Below are 21,908 nucleotides of genomic sequence, written 5' to 3' on the forward strand. Positions count from 1 at the left end.
TGTTTTGGAAGGTTTTCATTTTGGATTTAGTGTGTGTTTTTCTTTCTTTTTTCTTTAATAGTAGTATAGTAGTAGTAGTTTAATAAAGTTTTTTTTTTTCCTTTGTTACTAAGCTTGGGCCTGCTCTGCTATGTTCTTGATAGCATTTCACAGCATTCAATTGAGAGGTTGCATTTTTATGGGGGTGCTGGCACTGTGTCAGTGTCAAACCATGAGACCTTGTTCTACAAAAGATCTGGAAGATGTGAGGGATTCCTTCTGGTATCAGAGTGTACCACTCCACAGCTATATAAATAAATTAAGCTCTTTATAACTTCTACTAAAGTAGAAGTATTGTTGACACATTTGAAAAACTAGAGGGAAGGGAGTACTCATTCTTATCTACTCTCCTTTCTAGTTATTTCTTGCATGACTCCAAAATAATTTACCTTAGGCTTTAGGTGAAAAAGTTTGCCCACCATAGAGGAGCAAAGCCACAGAAAATATCAGCCTTAAAACATCTCTTAAGACTGTGAAAGCTGGCAGATTTAGGTAAACTGTTTTGCAGGCCCACTGATAGTGTTGGAGCTAAAAAAACCGTGATCTATAGATGAATACAGAGAACAGCCAATATTGTTCAGTTGAATCTGCTGTTGGCCAAGGCTGAGCCCATCAGTGGCAGTGGGAACATTTCTGGAATTACATAGTTTTGATGGGGAAAAAAACTGCAGAACAGCAGTTGAAAGTGTGGAGTGATAACATGTGAGACAAGCAACTCTGGTGAGTGCAGAAGAAGGGGGAGGAAGTATTGCAGGAACCAGAGCTGAATTCCCCTGCAGCCTGTGCTGAAGACCAGGGTGAGGCAGCTGTGCCCCTGCAGCCCATGGAGGACTACGCGGTAGCAGAGATCCACCTTAGCCCCTGGAGGGCCCCATTCCTAAACTTGTAGATGCTGAAAGGAGGCTGTGACCTTGTGGGAAGTTTGCAGGCTCCTGACAGGACCTGAGATCCAGCAGAAGAACCCATGCTCAAGCAGTTCATGCAGAGCTGCAGCCTGTGGGGACAACTCTTGCTGGAGAAGTTTGTGGAGGTTTATCTCCTGTGGAAGGGATTCAGCACTGGAGTAGGGGAAGAGTGTGAGGAGTCATCCTGCTGAGGAGGGAGGAGTGACAGAGAAAATGTGTTGTGAACTGGCTGCAGCTGCCATTCCCCACCCTCCTGCACTGCTCCAGGAGGAGGAGGTAGAGAAATCAGAAGTGAAATTAAGCTTGGGAAGAAGAGAGAGGTAGGGGGAAGGTATTTTAAGAATTGGTTTTATTTCTCATTACCCTACTCTGATTTTAATTGGCAATAAATTAAATTTATTTTACCATGTTGAGTCTCTTGCCCATGATGGTAGCTGTTATATTTCCCTGTCCTTGACGCATGAGCTTTTAATTATATTTTGTCTCCTGTCCAGTTGAGGAGGGGTATAATAAAGTGGCTTGATAGGCACTGGTGGAATTATTTACTCCAGTAGATTGGCCTAAGTAATTTTCTATGACAGAATTTGTTGTTTTGCAGTTTCCTATGTACCTGTATGCACCTAGGAAAAATTATAATGTAGAGGGATCATGTTGTCATGCAAAGATCTGTTTTTAGTGTTTATTCTTTGGAGCAAAGGTGTTGTAAAAAGCCACTCACACCTACTATGAGCAGGTACATGTACAGCAGTGTAAGTAGACATGTGAAGCTCTGAAATTTTGTTAGTGTTTTATAGTTCTTTTGAGTTCTTCATAGAAGAATTTAAAAGATTCTGTGATCATGTAGGTGAGTATCCAGGGCTCTGGAGCTCTGGTAGTCAAGCTGGACTGCTGAAGAAAAACAGCCCATATTTGGATGGTCAGGACAACTTAATATTTCATAGTAGGCATGAATTGAAAGAAAACATGACTTCACTTGAATCATGTTGATATAATGCCTCAACATGGTAATATGTAACAGCATTAGAAATCTGTGAGAGGACTACATGCAGCATCAAGAGAAAGTGGATGTGCAGGGTGGGAATTTTTGTCATTTGGTCAGAAAAGGAAAAAATAATTTTCCCAGACCTTCTGTGATGGTAGTATCTTAATTTAAATGTTCTGCCTATCAAGGGAAAAAGGAACCTTAAATGTCTTCAAGTATCCCATGGTTTTAAACACTTCCTCAGGAGGGAGTGTGCAGTGACCCTTGTCTGTGAAATCTTTGTGGGTCATTTCCGTTTCCCAAAGTACTTAAAAAAAAAAAAAAAAAAAAAAAAAGATTGCTTGACTTCTCTTTCAGGCTACCTCACAGGAGCAAACTAAAGTCTCTATTGGCCTTGAGGGACTGGTGTTTCACACACTTCACAGGTGGTTAGGTATGGAATAAAGTCTGTATTGTGCTGACTGTTTTTCCTTATTATAGGGAAACCTTACCTCACATCACATTTTCTTTTGTGTTTTCTTGCCTTTTCAACTAATGATAGGCATCTGGGTTGCAATAATGAGCAGCCATTAGATCAGATATGTGCACCCAGGTGATCAGGTGATACAGTGTCAAGCTCAGGTCCTGGATGCAGATGGCCAACTTCACGGGCTGTCACAGTTCTTATGTGGTCTGGTGTGTGTGTGTCTCAGCAGCAATTGCAAACTATCTAATTGATGAGGGTAGTGAATCAGAATTCTGCTGTCTCATTAGTTGACGTACCTTTCCCATAAACTGCACAGCTGACAGATTTCACAGTTATCTTTTGGACGGAGAGATCATATTTTTCAGTTGCTTTGGTCACATTTTCTGAAAGGAGATAGTGGTGAAGTAGGTACTGGCACCAGACTGCTGCTGGCTCACTGTAGTTAAGACTGATGCTGGTTTCTGCTTGTGACCTCAGACAGACTTCTTAATAGTTCTGTCATTATTTCCATAGTTCATGTAAAATGGAGACCTTAGTAGCAGTACCTCACAAGGCTGTATAGTGAACTTGAAGAAGTAGAGATGTTTAGGCGGTGAAAAAAAGTTTTCACTTCCATTTGCTAGAATTGTATTTTTCTGTAGTCATAAATCATGAAGAGCTGTAGTCTGATTGTTCTAGATGTCACACACTTATGTGGCAACTACTGTGTGCTGAGACTCGGAAGACAGGTCTTGCAGGCTGAAGTTAGATGAAAACAAGGAACACAAAGCATTTGTCAGGCCCATAGATACATGGTGAATAACAGTCTTTGCCTTACGTCCTAGGTAACACAAACAAAAGTTAATTTGGTGAATGCAGGTTTGTTGGGAAAGTTATGCTTGCCTCTGCTGACCGTAGGCACCTCCTAATGCGTATAATCGTCTGGAACTCTCATCCTTCCACCTTATATCATAGAATACCCTGAGCTAGAAGGGATTCACACAAATCGTTGAAGTCCTTGCATAGGATAGTCCCAAGAATCACACCATGTCCTTGAAGGTATTGTCCAAATGCTTCTTGAATTCTTTTAGGCTTGGTGCTGTGACCACTTTCTGGGGGAGCCTGTTTCAGTGCCTGTCCTCTAGGTAAAGAACCTTTTCCTAATAATCAACCTAAACCTTCTCTAACACAGCTTCAGCCATTTCCTCAGGTCCTGTTACTGGGTGCCACAGAGAAGAGATCAGTGCCAGGCTTTCCGCTTCCACTCATGAGGAAGTTGTAACTGCAATGAGGTCTCTCCTCCAGGCTGAACAAGCTAAGTGACCTAAGCAGCTCCTCGTATGGCTTTCCCCTTTGTTTAGTCTTCAGGAAAGCCTTTAACACCAACTCCTATAGCATGCTCCTGGAGAAGCTGGCAGCCCACAGCTTGGACAGGTGCATTCCTTGCTGGGTTAAGAACTGGCTGGGTTGCTGGTCCAAGAGTATTGTGGTGAAGGGTGTTGCAGCCAGTTGGTGTCTGGTTCTAGTGAGATACCCCAGGAATCAGTGTTGGGCCCAGTTTAGTATCTTTATTTATGATCTGAGTGAGGGGATCAACTCTACGCTTAGTGAATTTGTGGATGACACCAAGATGGATGCAAATGTCGATCTGCTGGAGGATAGAAAGGCTCTGCAGAGGGATCTGGACAGGCTGGATCAATAGGTCTGAGGTTCAACAAGGCCAAGTGCCAAGCCTTTGGCCACACTCTTTGGCCACAACAGTCTCATGCAGCGCTTCAGGGTTGGGTCAGAGTGGTTGGAAGTCTGTCTGGAGGAAAAGGACCTGGGGATGCTGGTCAACAGCTGGACATGAGCCAGGATGGCTGAGAAGACCAATGGCATCCTGGCCTGTAGCAGAAGTAGTGTGGCCAGCAGGAGTAGGGAATTGATTCTCCCCTTGTATTCAGCACTGTTGAGGCTACACCTTGAGTGCTGTGTGCAGTTTTGGCCTCTCGCTTCAAGAAGGACATTGAAGTGCTAGAACGAGTCCAGGGAAGGGCAGTGGATCTGATGAAGGGTCTAGAGGATAAGTCCTGTGAGGAGTGGCTGAATGAGCTGAGGTGTTCAGCCTGTAGAAAGGGAAGTCCAGGGGAGACCTTATCACTCTACAACTGCCTGAAAGGAGGGTGTCAGTCTCTTCTAGGCAACCAGTGACAGGACGAGAGGACACAGTCTTCAGCTGCACTGAGGAGGTTTAAGTTAGAATTTCTGGATGTTAGGAAGAATTTCTTCACAGAAAGTGTGATTGATATTGGAATGGGCTGCTCAGGGAGATGGTGGAGTCACTGTCCCTGGAAGAGTTTAGGGAAAGACTGGATGTGGTACTTAGTGCTTTGGTCTAGTTGACAAGGTCATAGGTTGGACTCAGTAACCTCAGAGGTCTTTTCCAGTCTAAATTATTCTGTGATCTTTTTAGCCCTCCTTTGGATGCTTTCTAATAGCTTGTTATATTTTTGTGTTGTGGTGCCCAAAGCTACACACAGGACTTGAGGTGACGACACAGCAGCATGGGGTAAAGTGGGACAATCACTCCCCCTGGACTGGCTGGTGGTGCTGTGCTTGTTGCTAGATGTGATCTTTAAACGGTTTCTAATGCCACAGATTTATTTCTAGTCTAAAAACAAGTGTACTCCTCTTATCCTTCCTCAGTTTTACTTTCTGGAAGGTTGGATCTCAAGTGAAAGATTTGAGTGCACAAATACATTTGTGTATTCCACTTTTGTAAAAGTGTGGAAGAGGTTTGCTTCAAGCAATTGCTTCTGCTCTTGGAGTATTTAGTTTATTCACTGTCTGAAAGTCAATGGTTATTAAAAAAAATTACATTTCAGTTACATACTGCTTCATCAAAAATGTAATGGGACAGAAAAGGCTTGAAGAAAACATTGTTACATTTTAGGCTGAGCCATGCAATTTCCTGCACAATACAGATTTTAGTGTACAGCTGAGATATCCCTTCACATGTTAGTTGTTGAACTTGTATGTTTAATTTAATTTTATTTGTTTGATAAATTATTAATTGCTAATAAAGAAAGAAATATTTCATTAAAAATACTGGCTACATATTTATTTAAATAGAACATGCCAGTTTCAAAATAGTAGAAAACCCATCCAACACTTCTGGAAGTTGACAGGCTGTTCAGAAATTGTGTCTCATTCTTAATATGCTGCCAGCAGTGATATAAGAACTTCAAAAAAACTATGTAAAGGACAATAATTTGTACTCTGAAAGATTCTCAATTGAAGCATGAGTTCAGAACAATGGTCACATTGCCTTGCAGTCACAGGAAACCTGGGGAACTCTGTACCAGCATGGGTTGGAACAGTTGATACCCTCTGATACATTCCCTGTTGATTTCTAGTGATGAGATGAAGAAGCTTAATTTGCTTCTTTTCATGCTTTTCTTGCTCTGCAGGAAGAAGACTCTAATGTCCAAACTAGTTAACAGTCTGAAATTACCTTCACAATTTAAAAACAATAATGTAGTGCCTCAAACTGTGATAAAGTAGACACTGAGCTGCCCTTTTAGTTTTGGATATTATGTTTCTCTGGCTATAGATGCACCTTCTGTACCATTTATACAAGGGGATAAAAAAAGCATTAAAAGGGATTCAGCATCAAAGCCGGAGATAATGCAAAGCTGAGTTCCATGTTATGCTATTTCTTAAGAAAACTTCTTCAACACGGAGACAGATCAGTACACCATGCCAACAGATTTATCTTGCTCCTGCCACTCCATACAATGAGATACATTTTTTATGGGTCAATTTTGAATGCAAGTGTAACGCTGTGGGAACTCAAAATGCCTCTCAGACATTTTTAGAGGCTCCAGGCCGTGGTCAGACGCAGTCTGGACCCCAGCAGGCAGCTGGATTTAGCTGTGATTTCGAGTTTGAACCATGGAATGAATTACCAACTTTGAAGGTAGAACAAGCAGTCACAAAGTGCTAGATAGTATAGTAAATGTAGTCACAAAGTAGAGGGAAATATTTTTTGGTAGTGTACAGGGGGGTTTTAGTGCATGTACAGGGGGGTTTTTACTTTGTACATGGGGGTCAGAAGTTCTAAGATGGAGGAAAGTGGGCTGAACCCATCCTTCTTCTTTCTTCTTCCTTGCCTCCATGTTCTTGGTGATGTTGGCACTCACAGATTGGTTTAGAATAGAAAAACACTTGGTAACGTAGGTAATAGGTATTGGGGAATAATTGTAAACATGTTATACGTAATATATCTTATAAAAGATAGCAGCAGCCCTGGGCGGGGGGAGAGGAGAAGAAGACACCAGACAGTCAGGGTGTCAGGAGTGTGTGCCTCTCTGCCTGGGCCGCTGACCAAAGGGCTGCAGCCCGAGAACTTAATCTGTTAGATAACTAGCAATAAAACATCTTGAGACCGAACAAGAAGAGACTGTGGAGTTTTCCTTTGGGAACGCGGGTTGGAGGAGAAGCTCTACCACCACACAGGAACCCCAGCCAAACCCGGGGTTCCGACATAACGCTTCTTTCAACTACTATATTTATTGCAAGCTTCTGTTTATTCCTGGCATCCTTCCTTTGTGTTGAGTTCCTGTCATTGCCTGTCTCTGCGAACTTCAGTTGCCTCATTTCCTTGGTTGCTTTCACACTATGTGATGTTGTTCTTGCGTCCTGTTCCTGCCCCCCTCTCCCCATCCCATTCCTCTTATGAAGAAGTGTCAAAAGGACAGTTGGTAGCTGAGAACAAAAGATGAACTTCTGAGCCATTTATATTGTGCAGAGAGTTATTTAAAGAGTGACAGGTGGTTTAGTTTTTATACCAATAGTATTATTTTTCCTTTCCTTCCACTTATAGTGGCCTCTGGGCTTTTCCATCAAGTTGTAGGATTTTTTAGCCTTTTTAGAGTGTGTCATGTTTTGGCCATGTACATTTGACTTGACCCCAAGAGAGAAGTTTTAGAAAAGGCTTTGGAAAGCAACCATGGGATGCTTGTGTTAGCTCATCTTGTCCTTCTGTATTCAGAGAGACCCTAGTGAAATGAATCACTTAAAATTATGACTGTCCAGGAAACAGATAATAAAGAAAACCTATGCCAATTGTAACCAATGTTTTTTTATGCAGTAGGATGCCTCTTGACATTGTGTGAGGGCAAAGGAGAAGTGATTTCTACAGGAGGGTAATTTTTTTTGTATAGATACTGTGAAGTGTCTGCATTCCTGCTAGAGCACCTGTAATGATATGACTTGGAATTAGCATAAAAGATTGTTGAATTTAATATGATCTTCAGTCATACCTGTGCAACAGGTAGATTTGTTCAACATTAAAATGCCGGGAGAAGCACTAGGCTGCTGTAAGATTGGCTTATTCAGTATTTCAAATCAGGTTTATAAGAAAATGTGGGTATTGAGATTTTACAAGTATGACAAATAGAGATTTTTATCAGTATGACAAATTATCCATGTATATATTATTAATAGAATATTGATCTCTCACTTATGTTTTCAACAAATCATATGTACAGGATTGCACAGCAGCAGTTCCCATTTCAAACTCTGGTTTTACTTGCTTTTATGAACTATATGTCAGGGCAGTTCTTGTACAGTAATGTGTTGATATCAGTGAAACTTCAAGTTCTGCAGGGAGGCAGCTGTTTGGTTAGTACATAACTTCCAATGGAGATCCGTCCTGATGTAGACAAATATTAGATTATGGTAATTGGCAGGATTGTCTTCTAAAAGAGGTACAGAGGTAGGCTCTTCACATGAGGCTTAACTTGAGGTCCTTATATGTTCTTTTTGCTTATGAAAATTATGATTGATAAAAATGAGGTTTTGGATAAACATCACAATTTTTTAAGAATATGCACAGTATTACACCATTGTAATTGCTGGTTAAAAGGTGCATACAACAGTTTTATCTGTTAAAATAAGAATTATTCTGAGAAAGTATGGGAGCCACTCAAAATATCTTACTGTATGCTGCCAGTAGCAGCATCTTGAAGAAACATTCAGACAAGGGAAAATTGTAATAATTCACTGATATTTACTCAAGATTTTCAGAATTGTTCTTAAAACATTTGGAGAAAGAGGGAGTAGAGTAGAGAGAACACATAGCAATTCATACGCTGCTTCAGATTTATTGAAGTAGTTGCAAGACAGACATTCAGTGCTTCTTTTAAGCCTCTGGGAAAAATATTAGTGAAAAATAACAGTATAGAAGAAAAATAAACATTGAGAAGTATTTTTCCATTTCACATAAAAAGCTTATATACTTGACAAAATTACAGGGTAGTTACCCTGTCATGTATCCCAGTTGTGCATTTATGTATGGCCCTGAATCTCATTTTGAACTTCTTTTTTAGTGTCAGAATGACAAAAAATGAAAAAAATCTCATCCTAGATCTTCACTAGATCCTCTTATTATCTGCTCTCTACTCTCCTTTTACAAAAAAGAGAGGTGTAAAAGGAGAGTGGAGAGTAGAGAGTAGATAGTAAGAGGTTCTAGTGAAGGTTTAGGATGAGATTTTTCATGTGCAAGATCTTGAATAAGGTTGGGATTAAAAAAATTGGGTTTTTTTCCTCAGTTTCTTATTTTCCATTACTCTCTCCTACTTTGCTTATGTTCTCTTGTTCTTTCCAAAAGCCTTTCAAACCTACTTTTCCTCATCCTTCATTTGATGATACTTTGCTTCACCTCTTGCTCTGGTTCTAACCTGATTGTTCCCTTCTCCTCTGATTCAGCTGATGCTAGGCGATGATCATACATGCTGCTGCCATGTGTGGAGAAAAAAAAGTAAGCAGCTAGTGCAGTTAAACGGAACCTCCTTTTATCTCACTAAATGTTAGTTCAGGTGGGAGTGTGTGCCAGCTGTTTTGAGGTCTTGGTAACACCTTTCAACACTGACCCATTTTGCTTCTATGAATCTTCTAATGAAAGACGTCATGGCATCAGCCTTTCAAGAAAAAGGCTGAGCTTGCCCCATCTTAAAAGAGCGACTGGAAAGTTTTTGTGTAAACTGTCATGGCCAGCATGCTGCAGTCTCCTGATTAAATCTTTATTGAGTATCTCAGAGCAAAGAAAATAGAGGTATGGTGCATGGTAATCTGAATGGCTCTTTTACCCTTCTCTGAAGGTATCTGGAATATTTTGGCTGAGAATAGGTGAAAAACATCCTGTGTTACTTTGTTATGAGCAGATCAAAAAATGCAAAAAGCACATTTTCTTGTGGGCAGGAGGATTTGTGAGCACTAACCTGTAAGCCTTTATTCAGTATTTGGTTTTTCACAGCTTTCCTCACTGGCACTTGGGACAATCTGGTTCTTTCTAGTTGTAAACCGTCTCTTTATTTGTATTGCTGTGGTCTTGTGAGGATTATTGCAGCCATAACTATAAAAGATCTAGAGCATAGTGATATGAATTGATAGAATAAGAATTGGGGGTGCATTCTGTGATCTACCAGGGGAGTACCTGGCATGTGTGCACCCTACACTGTTTACCCAGAATGTGTGGGCTTGGGTTCATTACAAAGCATGTGCTTGTAATGTGATCTTTAGTCTTCTGCAGTCAATAAGGCACATTTTCAAATAAGGATTCAAGAAAAACTTACACAGGGAATCAAGTCTATTTATTAGTCCATCTGCTAATAGCCTGGAAAGAAAAATGTTCTATTTCTGAAAGAGATACAGCCATCGGAGTGTATTACGGAGTTTCATCTCTGAGTGTTTGGATGCATTATAATTTTCCGATATGTGGATTCCTGCTCTTCACAGTACATTCTGGCTCATTAGTATCTAAGACAGAGATTAATGCTTTTCTGGAAGAAAAATATGTTCCTTGGAAGAATCTAAATTCTTCTCACATGCATGTACACAATAATTTTCAGTTAACTCAGTTGACATCTTGGCACATCCCAGTGACTATGTTCTAGATTAAGGACTGGTACTGATACTCTGTTATGTATATCTTGATTCATTTTACTGGGGTGCTATGTATTGTATAAACAGGGAGGCACCCATTTGTGTGAAATCATTACTTTTATTTCTGATGTGAGGTTAACACTATAAAGATTTGTCAGCAATTTTATTTTTCAGTGGGACATAAAGAATAATTGAAGTAATGTTCCTCTTAGCTATTACAAAATTGTGGGTGTGGCTGGAGCTGTGCAAACACAGTGGGCTTCTGTTAATTTAATCCATCTGGATATACTGCAAATCACTAATCAGAAGGCATCTGTTGTTGGTATAGGCTGTTTCCATTTGGTTGCTCTTCCAATATACCTGTTTTAGTGTAACTTCTGCATAAGAAGCTTGTAGGTTTTTATTGTAATGTTTTTCAAAATGTGTGACTTCATTGTGCAAAAGCTGGAGACTTAAACACAACAACATGCTTTTAAGGAGAAGAGTACACACTTATGGCTGTGTTTGAAAAAGAAGGATTTTTTTCTCTACCTATTAGAATGTACAGTACACCTATGTTTTTTGTGTGTGTTATCTTTTTGAACTTTTTCACCCAAGCTTCTTAAGAAGCTTGAAGTAAAAATTGCCCTGTCCCTAATCCTTAGAATTAGAAACTAGAGGAAGGAGTGGTATGTAGAGACCCATAACAAGTCTGACGCAGCCATTTAAAGGATAGATAAAAAGGAATTTAAAATCATAATGTTCTCTAAATGCTTATTATTTATTTCAGACACACTCTTTAAGAAAACAAACAAATGTTTGAATAAGCGTTTTGAAAATTCTGTTGAAATGTATTACTCTTCTTGACTTCTAATTGCATTAATCCTTTTATATAAGAGTGTGGAGGTATCTAACTAATCTCTTTTTTTTTTCCCCTTCCTAGTTAATGGTCTAATGACACTTGGATTTGCAGGTGAGTCTTACCTCAAAAATTCAGGCTTCTGTTTCTGTTTTTCTAATGATTGACATTTGAGAAACACTTCCATCCTGTCTCATATCAAGTACTCAACTGTCATGCATTTTTACAACTGGTCTTATCCATTGGCTGTATACAAAGAGGGTGTTGTAGTGTTTTGTAAAGGTCATTCTCAATAGTGATGGTGATATTGCAGAATTATTCATGATTTTGAACTCTTTTGGTCAGGAATTTAGACAGAAACTCTTGTGTCATCTAATTGGGCTCAGATGACTCTGATGGAGTTTTTTTTCCTATGACCCTGCAAAATATTGAAGTTTTAAATACAGACAAGCAAAAATACCAATGGCATGGAAAATCCATTTGGACATCCTGCTGGAAAGGGGCTGGAGTAAATTGTCAGCACACATGACATAGTGGAAGAAAAAAATGTACTCTGTTGGACTTGGTTATAAATCATATGATAGCTGGCTGTTTAGAATACTCTGCCAGAAAAAGCATCTTTGTGTAACTTTTGTCAAAGCATCAGTGCAGGATTTAAGTTGCGAGCTATGCAATTTTCATATGTGGTTTTGAATTCAGCACAGCTTTAGCATTCATCTGCAGGTTTGTCTGTGGAAAGTGTAAGTGGTAACTGCTGCAGCTGCCTGATGAATTGATAGGAACACTTAAGTAGGCAGGATCCATGTTATCATATTAACTTCTCATGGATAAAATGAGGCTGCCTTTCTCTGGTAATTTTTGCCATTGCTATCACTGGTGAGTAAGTGTAGTACTGACTTTTTGCTGACATGGATGAAGGCTTCATGACAGTTTTAAGAGCACTGACAGATAGGTATGATGAAGGAGCAAGGATTAGCTGTACACCTGGAGAGGTTTGTGGTCTGTAGGAAGTTGTAGACTTATGGTTTCAAGTGCAGCACAGGCCTGCTGTTGTGGGCCTGCTGCTCTTGGCAAGTATGTGAAAGCAAGGTGTTTATTTTGCCAGATGAGATGGTTGTCATTTGTCATACAGCACCATGGAGAGAGTGACCACCAGCTAAGGAGTCAGCTGTGATAGCTGGAATGAAATTGCAAGGTACTCCTGCCCAGGCTCCAAAGGAGCCAGCTCCTTCCTGGATGAAATGATGTTCACTCAAGCCTGTTTTACAATCACATGCCTCATTTCAAATGGAGATACTCAAGCTTCTCAGTATCTAATGGCTGAGTTACGATGTGAAGCCTGAGACCAGTCATCTTGACTTAGAGTTTGGGGTTTTCTTTATTAGATAGTAAGGAATGGACCATGAGGACTTCTCTTCTTACCAAGCAAAGTCCTGCATGATTTTGACCTCAATTGGCCTCAGACAATGTGTTTAGCTGTTACCACACAAAATTAGAACCACTAGTCTTTTCAGCAGTACAGGATTCTACTTTCAAAGTACTAATAGATGCAAAAGAAATACATCCTCTCCCTGATGTAAATATGTTCTCAGTGAATTTTTGTAGGAATAAATAGTCTATTCTCCTTGGCTGTATTCTTAAAAAAAAAGCTGTTCCTCCAGAATTCTCAGGGGGATTCCCTTATATGCCAGTTTGTTAGGGTTGCAGTTTTGTTCAGGTAAATACATATCTTGGATTTGAGTTGCTGTGTATAGAAAAAATTACTTTTTTTTTTTTTTCTTATTAATTTAGTGTAGGTATTTATATTAAAGATGTTTATATATGTATATTTACAAGTAATTTTCAATGTTAATGAACTTTTTATACAGAATAATGATCAAATTAGTGGCATCTATTGATGACTTGATTAAAACAAAATGTTTCAGGCTTACCAAAATCAGACATTAGTCTGAAGATAAGTTTTTCAGAATTTCAGTTTTAGAAGAAATATGAAAATATTATCTTTGTACTCCAATGCAGGCATATGCTGAATGTGAAAAACATTTGACTGACTAAATCTACTGGAGTTGCCATTATAGTCTGAAAAAGTTTCAGGCTTGCTCAAGTCAAGGTTAACTCTTTCTTTGAAAGTAGATATATGCTGTAATTTCAGCATTTGATAATTTCAGATAATTCTTAGAATTACAGAATTCTTAATGTTGGAAAAGACCTCTATAATCATTGAGTCCATTTGTTACTCCAACACTGCCGAGTCCACCACTAAAATTTGTTCCTAAGTTCCACATCTACACATCTTTTTAATACCTCTGCAGATATCAGCTCAACCACCTCCCTGGATAGCCTATTCCACCCATTTTGGTGAAGAAGTTTTCCCTAGTATCCAATCTAAACTTCCACTGGCACTTTGAGCTGTTCTGATGCTTGTTACTTGGGGAAAGAGACCAAATCCTGCCTGGTACAGCCTCCTTCCAGGAAGTTGTAGAGAGCAATAAGGTCTCCCCTGAGCCTCCTTTTCTCCATACTTAACAATCCCAATGTCCTTCAGCTACTCCTCACAGGACTTGATCTCTAGACAATTTCTTAGGAGGCTATACTAAAGAAAAAGCTGTGATTGTGGAAACTCACACTCTTTAGCTGGTGAGACATACAGATATTTCCAACATTAAAGTAATTTCACAGTAATATAGTTAGTTGAATGCCATACATGTGTGTAAGCTTCAAAAGTGCTTTCTACATTGAAATGTGAGATTGGGAGATCCAGTTAGCTTTTAACTAAAAATGCAAATATAAGGTAATGAGTTATTATGAGTAGTAGCTAAGTAAGATTAGAAAAGTGATTAAATAGGTTCCTTTATGCTAGGTTTAAAAGGCTGTACTATATATTGTAGCCTTCAGTTTTTTATACCAAGTTATGTTTTTAACATATTTATGTAAATATGTATTATGTCTATTTTCTAAAATTGCTTAGAAAATTAAACCCTAAGCTTATGAGAATGTAAGTCGCAGGTTGGACTGTGTGAACAAATTTGAGTGATGTGTTTGTGCTTTTATTTCAGTATTTCTGATTAAAGGTGCATCTTATGTTTCCTAGGTGTACGTCAACAGACTGAGCTCTGCAATGAATCTCTCATGTTAGAAAAGTTGCCTGCCTGTGGAAAATACTTTGAAGAGATGATGAAGAAAGTGGACTCCAAAAAGTGGTGCAACCTTACAGAATTTATCATGTAAGAATTAGTTTCAGTTTTTAATAGTTCTCCCCTAATGCATATAAAATATTTCTGTTACAGAAAATAGAAAAACTTCTGTATTTTGTTGTCACTTGCAGAGGGCTAATCTATAGCTCTTAAGCCCTGCAGTAAGGCCATGTGAACACAGAGACACCTGGCTCATGACTCAGTGTACAAAATAGTCCACTTTAATGAAAACTAACCAATGAACTATTTAATACTGGCTACTATTGCGTTACCTCAGACAGTTGTGTTTACATTTATTCTATATTTCTGTGCCTTTTAAACAAATATTCTGTAACTATTTTATTTTCTGTGATACCACTAAAACAATAATACTTTTAGAATCATGCTGTTCTTTCTCAACAGCAATGCAGTTCCTTCCTCTGATTTCCTTTCTTTCAGTAAAATGACACTGTGTCAGTAATTCACCTCGTGAAATTGCCCTATCCAAATTTAAAGTGATTTGTCCTATTGAACTTGCTGCCATATACTTCTTTGCCTGCCAGCTAGCATGGAGAGAGCGAGCACCACCCATTCTGTTTGGATGTCTAAAATACTGCAAGACTGACACTAGTGAGGGTGACATTATTATTCTGTAATCTCTTTTCCTGTTTGATAGTTATGGGAGGTATTTAAACATCTCTCTATAAAGCTGCACACTTCAAATTCTGATCTGGAATCACAGGGTTTGTGAAATTTGTGACATTTTTGGCTTTGTGGAGTATCTGCTTTTTAAGACTATGTCTGGTCATGCATAAAGCCTAGTTTTCCAAAGTGCTGAGTACCCTCTACATCAACTGAAATTAGAAGAAACTGCAGGTGTTCAGCACTTCAGAAAACAAGACTCAAGTGAGCAAGAGCTTGTATGGTATGAGCCAGCCTGAAGAAGAACATCTTCCTGCATTTGAAACTGTGCTGGTGCTGTTTCTGGAGTCTGCTGTGGAGCCAGAGTAGCCCCAAGCCAGCTGTCCCCACACCTGTTTACAGTGTTATTGAACCCCAGATACGTTCTGGTAGGATCATTGGTCTTGTGGCCTGTTTAGTGTTGTGTCATGGGATACAGACTTTAACTAGCTGATCACCAATAGACTGGACAGATAATGAAATGTTGGACTGCAGTGCTGTGTTGCATCAGTTCCCCATGACTCCCTTAGCACCAACACCTGTGTTGAAATGCCCCACCTGTTAATAATGTTTCATAATCTGACATCATATTATCAATTTAGATGCTATTCCTTCTTAGCACATTTACTCACACACCTTGATGACTTTAAAATCTTGCAGCCTGTAAAAGGTAGATTCTTAAATCTTATGGCACTGAAATGAAGATGCAGTCATGCAGCTCTCTCCAGTTGTGGAGAAGAGTCAGAGAAGGTTAGCTCTTCTAAACTGACAGAGAAGTGTGTGTATACAAAAAAAAAAAAAAAAATCCTTGCAGTGCTGGTATTGCTAAATTAATTTAATAAATATCTGTACGTTATGCAGCAATAAATTAAATTTTATAACTCATCTAGTACAAGATGTTTTATTTATTTTGAAGGAAGCACTGTAATTTTGATCCGTTTTGTCTTTATTACAATTGTTTTAGAATCACAAGATTTCTTTTCTGATATATTTGAATCAATAAGTGACCTCAACTAATGGGATTACTAGCAGCAGTGAAAAGTACCTATAGGAGCCAAAATATTAGACTGTACCTTTACTAATGAAGGTGAAAAAACAAGCAGCTTTTTGAGAGATTTCTGCTAAAATTTATTCAAGAACTTACATATTATGTGCAAGAATTTTTCAAGGTTTGGAGGTGACTGAAGTCTCTGAATTTTCCTGACTTTTAATTAGAGTTAAGAATCCACCTTGATTTTATCCTTTCCAGTTGTGCTCACTGTTTGGTGTAATTTTCATTCCCTGTACAAGAAAACTTTTTTGAAGAAGCTGGTCAGTCTGAGGCTTTGTTCATTTTTCCTCAAAAGCAGTACCAGAAAAATTCAAGGCTCTTACAGAAGAAAAATCTTTTACATTTTTAACATAATATACATTTTCTAAAAAACCTTTTTTTAATATTTCAAGTTTTATTTTAGAAGAGAGTAGCAGGAAGAATTTGTTTTGAAATTTATCTTTTGAATCAAGCATTAGAAGTCTGATTACAAACTTATGATAAGGGTTTATTGCACTGAGGAAGCAGCAAATGTGCATCTACCTTTAAGATTTTTATTTTTTTGGGAATAGGCATTGCTATTTGATGTCATGCATTCTATAAGAAGCATATAGAATCACAGAATGGTTGGAAGTGACTGTAAAGATCCTCTAGTTCCAACCCCTCTGCTGTGAGCAGGGACACATAGAGGTTAATTTATAACAGCACATCGGAAGAACCCTGAGAGATGGGACAGAAACACTTCTTTCTTTGGAGTTATCTGAAAAATTAATGAAAAACTGGTATATCTACCCATGGCCACTTAAAATTCAGATATTTAAACCTGGTAGTATTTGTGCTGATTTTATATCTAGCCTCTAGCAGTAACAATTAATCAGTCTGGATCAGATGGTGGCTTAAAACTCTGAGTTTTGTATAAAAAAAACCTATTTCTTCATGCAGAAATTTCTATATGGCACTTTTCACTTAGAAATAAATAATTGTAACTTATACTGAAATGTAACAGTTAATGGAAATCTGCTAATTTTCTTTTCCTTGTTTTGTGAAGGAGTTTTAGCTCTTCACTGCAAATGGTGGTCCTCTGGTTATGGGATTGTAAATAGCAATTATCTGTAGTGCTTCACCATTTGGCCAAACTTTTGTGAGAGAATTTGCAGTGACTCCAATTTGCTGTAACCTAATTAACCTGTAAGATTTTCTGACATCTCTGGCATTCTTAACAAACTTGTGCTCTTTAAAAAGCAGCCTTTTCACTGATTTTTGAACAGACAAGGCTTCTGTGTGTGGCAGCTGGTACTGCAAACCAGTATGAGAGTTTTAGCCTCCACAGCTGATATTGATCGTGCTGGAAATGTAAGATGATCATATATAGACAGTAAATTCTCAGGTAAAGTTTTACAGAAGCACTATTAGATTAGTTTCCCTATTAATTTTTGCATATTTCTGTGAAGATTGGCAGTTAGTTAGGATACAAGTACTCTAGGTCAAATTGTCCAAAGGTATTTGAAAGCTGAAATAGTGGGATTTTAACATATTTTAAGTAATTTAGACGTGGTAGGTTTCAGTGGTTCTAGCTTGGACATTAGAATATGAAGGCTAACCACTAACAGCTTACAAGAAAGATAAAACCTTCAATACACAGCCAGAGGTGTTCATTGGCAGAAGAGAAGGAGTTTGCCTAGTGCAGTTTTGCTGAGGCCTTTAGATTATTAAGAGAGAGCATAAGATGCAGAAGATGAAAATACAGTGAGGTTGTTTAAAAGACTCAAAGTTATGGTACATGGCCAGTGAATAAATAAGCAGAGACTAAAATGTGGGTGAAAGCAATATGGGGAATTAACAAAAGCAAATATACTTTTCATTTACCAGAACACTGGAAATTACAGGAAGGTTTTTATTTTTCATGTGTAGTATTTCTGTTATGTCTACTTACAGTAATATGTGTGTTATTAGTGCTGCATTACATATAACAACTATGTATTATATTTCTTTATTATCTTAATATTTAGCAACTACAGCTGAATATGTAAAATCAAGTACTGTCTACACACCAAAATTCATTATTAACAGTTGGACTTTTTTTTGTGTGGTGTGATAAATCCTGGTGTGGGACTGCAGTTGAGAGGCCAGGTATGACTAATTCCTGAAGTAAGTGGCCAGATAAAGATGGAAGTGCCCAGAGCTGTCTTACACTAACCTGAAAAAATGTTCCTTATTGTTATTGCTTAGATTACTTTCTATTCTTAACTCATAAGGCAGTTTTTCTAATACTTTTAACTGGATCCTGGAAACAATTTAGCTAGAACAAACAAGCTCTAAACAAATCTGCTTGTGTCTCCTAGGCCTAACCCCTATGGAAATGTGGGACCAAAATGTACTAAAGGTGATTTTCAGTTAAGCTTTTGGCCTGCTCCCAAGTACCTGCTCCTAAGTTTCCTCTCTCCTACATCACCATTTTCCAAATATTTCTGAGTGTAGTTACCCTCATTTCAGTAATTCTGAGGCCAGAGAGATGGCTGTGGCCATGTCTGCACCGTTGGATAATACAGGCCATGCAATCTGCCCAGTAGTCAACTATTCTAAACATTGTAAGAGTGAGTATGTTATGGAAAGTCATCAACTCTTCATTTAAAATATTAGTATTGATTCATTGCATCTATAAACAGATTGTGTCATCTGTTACAGGTGAGGCATTTTCTTATTGCAGGCCAATACTATTGTTGCAGTACTCATCTCACAAGTGGCTAGGGTTACATACTTGCTGCTTTGGGAGCTCCCAGTAAGTCATTCTGTGTTTACCAGTCAAAGAATAGCTGTGGATTTAGAATCCAAGGGTGAAATAGCAATTTGTGTTTTGGAAGAGAGTTCTAGCAAAGTAGTGTATGTAACACAGGTCAGATCTGGATGTTCTGTTTGAGAAGAACGGATTGTAACAAACTTCTTCCTCCAATCTCTACGTTTCTTTTTACCTGTTTTCACAGCTCTAGGAGTCCCTAATTTTCTGTGAGGCAGTGGCTCTGTGACAGCACCTGGAAGATATTGAAAGTCTCATTTTTCTGATGTTTTAAATTTCAGTTCGTAGCAAAATACAAGAGGGCAAATTTTTCTTTAGCTGTATGTCTGAAGCAGATTGACTGCAGGTATGTTTGTACCTGATGAAATTCTCTACTGTGTGCATGGTCCGAGGTCTGTGCCCACTGTAAATAACTATTCTTTTTTCTGTACAGCCTTTGTGTACTTTTCCCGCAACACTTTACATGAAATGTTAATTCTATAAACAGTTTTGGCCCCATTGAAGATGATGAGGGAGTGCACCCATTTTCTGTACAGATGCTGAGGATTTAAAAAAAAAATTAAGAAAAAAAAATCTGTATGACTAAATCTGATGTAATTTGGAAAAGTAATTTTGTTGTGTAATTTTTAAGTCAGTGGGAGTTTTGCCCGTTACAATTTGGCCCAACGAAGCTAATTGTAAAATTGCCTAGTTTTCAAAGAAACTTAGTAAAATATTACATAATAGAAAGCCAGATCACATTAAGATCAATGGGAAGGCAAAGTCTGTAAGAAATGTGTGTAGCCCAAAATGAAATGATATGCCCACGCTTCCTAAAGCTGGGAGCTAAGAGCCTCTGCTGGATGAGTGTGTATGTAAGAACCCTCCAAACTGAGTAATTTTCTTGGTTGGTCATATTAAGTTTTTTTATCTCCCCACTGGCTGCTGCACAAAGCCTGATCTAGACACCAATCAGCAATTGCATCCAGCTGCTAATGACGAAACTTCTACAGAAGAGGAATGTACTGTGAAAACCATAGAATTGCTGAGTGCTTTGGGTTGGAAGGGGTCATTTGTTTCCAAGCTGTTGACAGGGACATCCTCCGCTAGACCAGATTGCTCAAAGCCTCATCCAGGCTGTCCCTGAACACTTCTAGAGATGGAGCATCCACAGTTTTTCTGTTTTAGACAATAAAGAATTTATTTCTAATATCTAATCCAAACCTACTCTCTCTCAGTTTAAAGTCATTCCCCCTTGTTCTGACACTCCTGTCGCTCTCAAGACTCTTTAGTCCTCTTTAGGTACTGGAAGGTGCTGTAAGGTCTTCAGAGATCCTCTTCTACAGGCTTAACAACTGTGAATATCTCAGCTTGTCTTCAGAGAAGAGGTGCTCCTTTTAATTTTCCTTTTTTAAAAATGGGGGTTGTTTCCTCTTTTCCAATAGGAACTTCACCAAACTGCTGTGACTTCTCAAATGTGAAGGATAGTGACTTAGCTACTTTCTCTGCCAGTTCTTTCAGAACCTTCAAATGCCTCTCCTCAGGTCCTGTGGACCTTCAAGTTCCTTACATATTTTTTAACCTGATATTCTCCTACTGTAGGTAGTTCTTCATTCTCAAAATTCCTGCCTTGCCTTCTGCAACTTACTGGAGCATTTCCAGTGAACACCAAGGCAAAAGGGTAATTGGAGTACTTAATCCTTCTCATTTCCTGGGCAACTACTTCTTCCATTTCCTTCCAGATAGGGTTGACATATTCCTTAGTTTCAAATCTCAGTACAAATCCCTAGTGAAAATCTCAGACAAACCACTGTGTTTGTTTTGCAGCTGAAGTGAAGCAGTGATTCATGTGAGCTAATATGTTCCCACGGTAATGGTCTCACAATTAGAAAGCCAACACCTTTGGTTCATTCTTTTAAATATTATCAGAAAAGTCTTGATTCTGGATTTTTGCATGTGATTTTCTCACATGAAAGGCAACCTGGGGCTGCTGGAAACTGGATGTTTGAGTGACCAGCACATATCATTTTAGATCCAGAACAGTATTGATTAAAGGGAGTCCCACGCTTCCTCATTTGTGTCATGTTAGGAAGGGGCTGTCTGTATTTGTGTTGGGATTCATATCCTTGTAGACATACAAGTACATTGGTTATGGTTTACCTTGGGCAAAGTCATGATGAAAATGCTGCAAATCACAAATGTGCTTGCACTACAAAAGGTCATGCCTGATCTCTGAGTAATTTTCTGCAATTTTGTTGCCTAAAGTCCTCTATGTCTGAAGAGTAATGTCTTTTTTCCCCCTGAAGATCTAACTGAGAAGGGGGACCAAAATCCCTTATTTAGCCAGCTGCAAGTCCTCCCAGTTTTTTTAGTCCAGATTTTATAGAAGAAAATATTTGTCATCTCAGTCTCTCTGTGATGGAAGGTTGAGTAAACCTGCACTTTGTGTGGCCTTATGTCAGTGTAGCGGATTTATCATTTAACATTCAGTTGGGTATAGGAAAAGGACTGATGTATATGCCAGCATTTGGTCTTCTTTGGTAGGATTGTCTTCCTTTGAGCTTCTCATGCAGATGCAGTTGCTGCTTTTTTGTAAGCTCTCTGTGAAATGAAGATGATGCTGATATTGAAAATTTTTTACCTGTGTTTTTCTTCCACTTCTTTACCTATCAAAACTTACAGTAGTTTTGTACTAAAAAAGACCATCTAAAAACTCATGGCAGCAATGGCAAAACCAGGCTGGTAAATGTTATCCCAGGAACATAGTATTTTTCTTCAATGACTCATGCCTTTCTTTTCAAAACAAAAGCAAAGCAGCTAATACATCAGTTAGGTGTGAGGAAGTTAAACAATGCACAAGAATGTCATATTTGAGGACTTGGCGTTGCCATCTTGCTGGTAGCTGACAATAGCAATTTCCCATTGCAGAAATAATAATGCTTGCCTTCTATTATTTAAAACATTGGGAATGAAAGAAGCCTAAAGTTGATAAAATCTCATGGAGTAGCCAGGTACAGGGCCGTGCTCAGAATGTGTACAATCATGCTGTTTTGGGATCAGCCATCCTAGTTGCTGTGAGGTTGATACAAAGGCACAGTGGGTCCCTTAATGGG

The 21,908-nt window shown here is 38.7% G+C and overlaps 1 protein-coding gene across 1 annotated transcript in view; it reads left to right on the top strand.

Moving 5' to 3' along the window:
- Nucleotides 1-21,908, top strand: part of RAMP3 (receptor activity modifying protein 3) — a 43,516-nt gene that overhangs the window by 7,909 nt on the left and 13,699 nt on the right. The window contains exons 2-3 of the mRNA XM_021526422.3: nucleotides 11,223-11,252; nucleotides 14,230-14,362. Of these exons, the coding sequence (XP_021382097.1) occupies nucleotides 11,223-11,252; nucleotides 14,230-14,362 (163 nt within the window). The remainder of the gene's footprint in view (nucleotides 1-11,222; nucleotides 11,253-14,229; nucleotides 14,363-21,908) is intronic.

This window comes from Lonchura striata, chromosome 1 (assembly GCF_046129695.1).
Source record: "Lonchura striata isolate bLonStr1 chromosome 1, bLonStr1.mat, whole genome shotgun sequence".
NCBI classification, from domain to species: domain Eukaryota; kingdom Metazoa; phylum Chordata; class Aves; order Passeriformes; family Estrildidae; genus Lonchura; species Lonchura striata.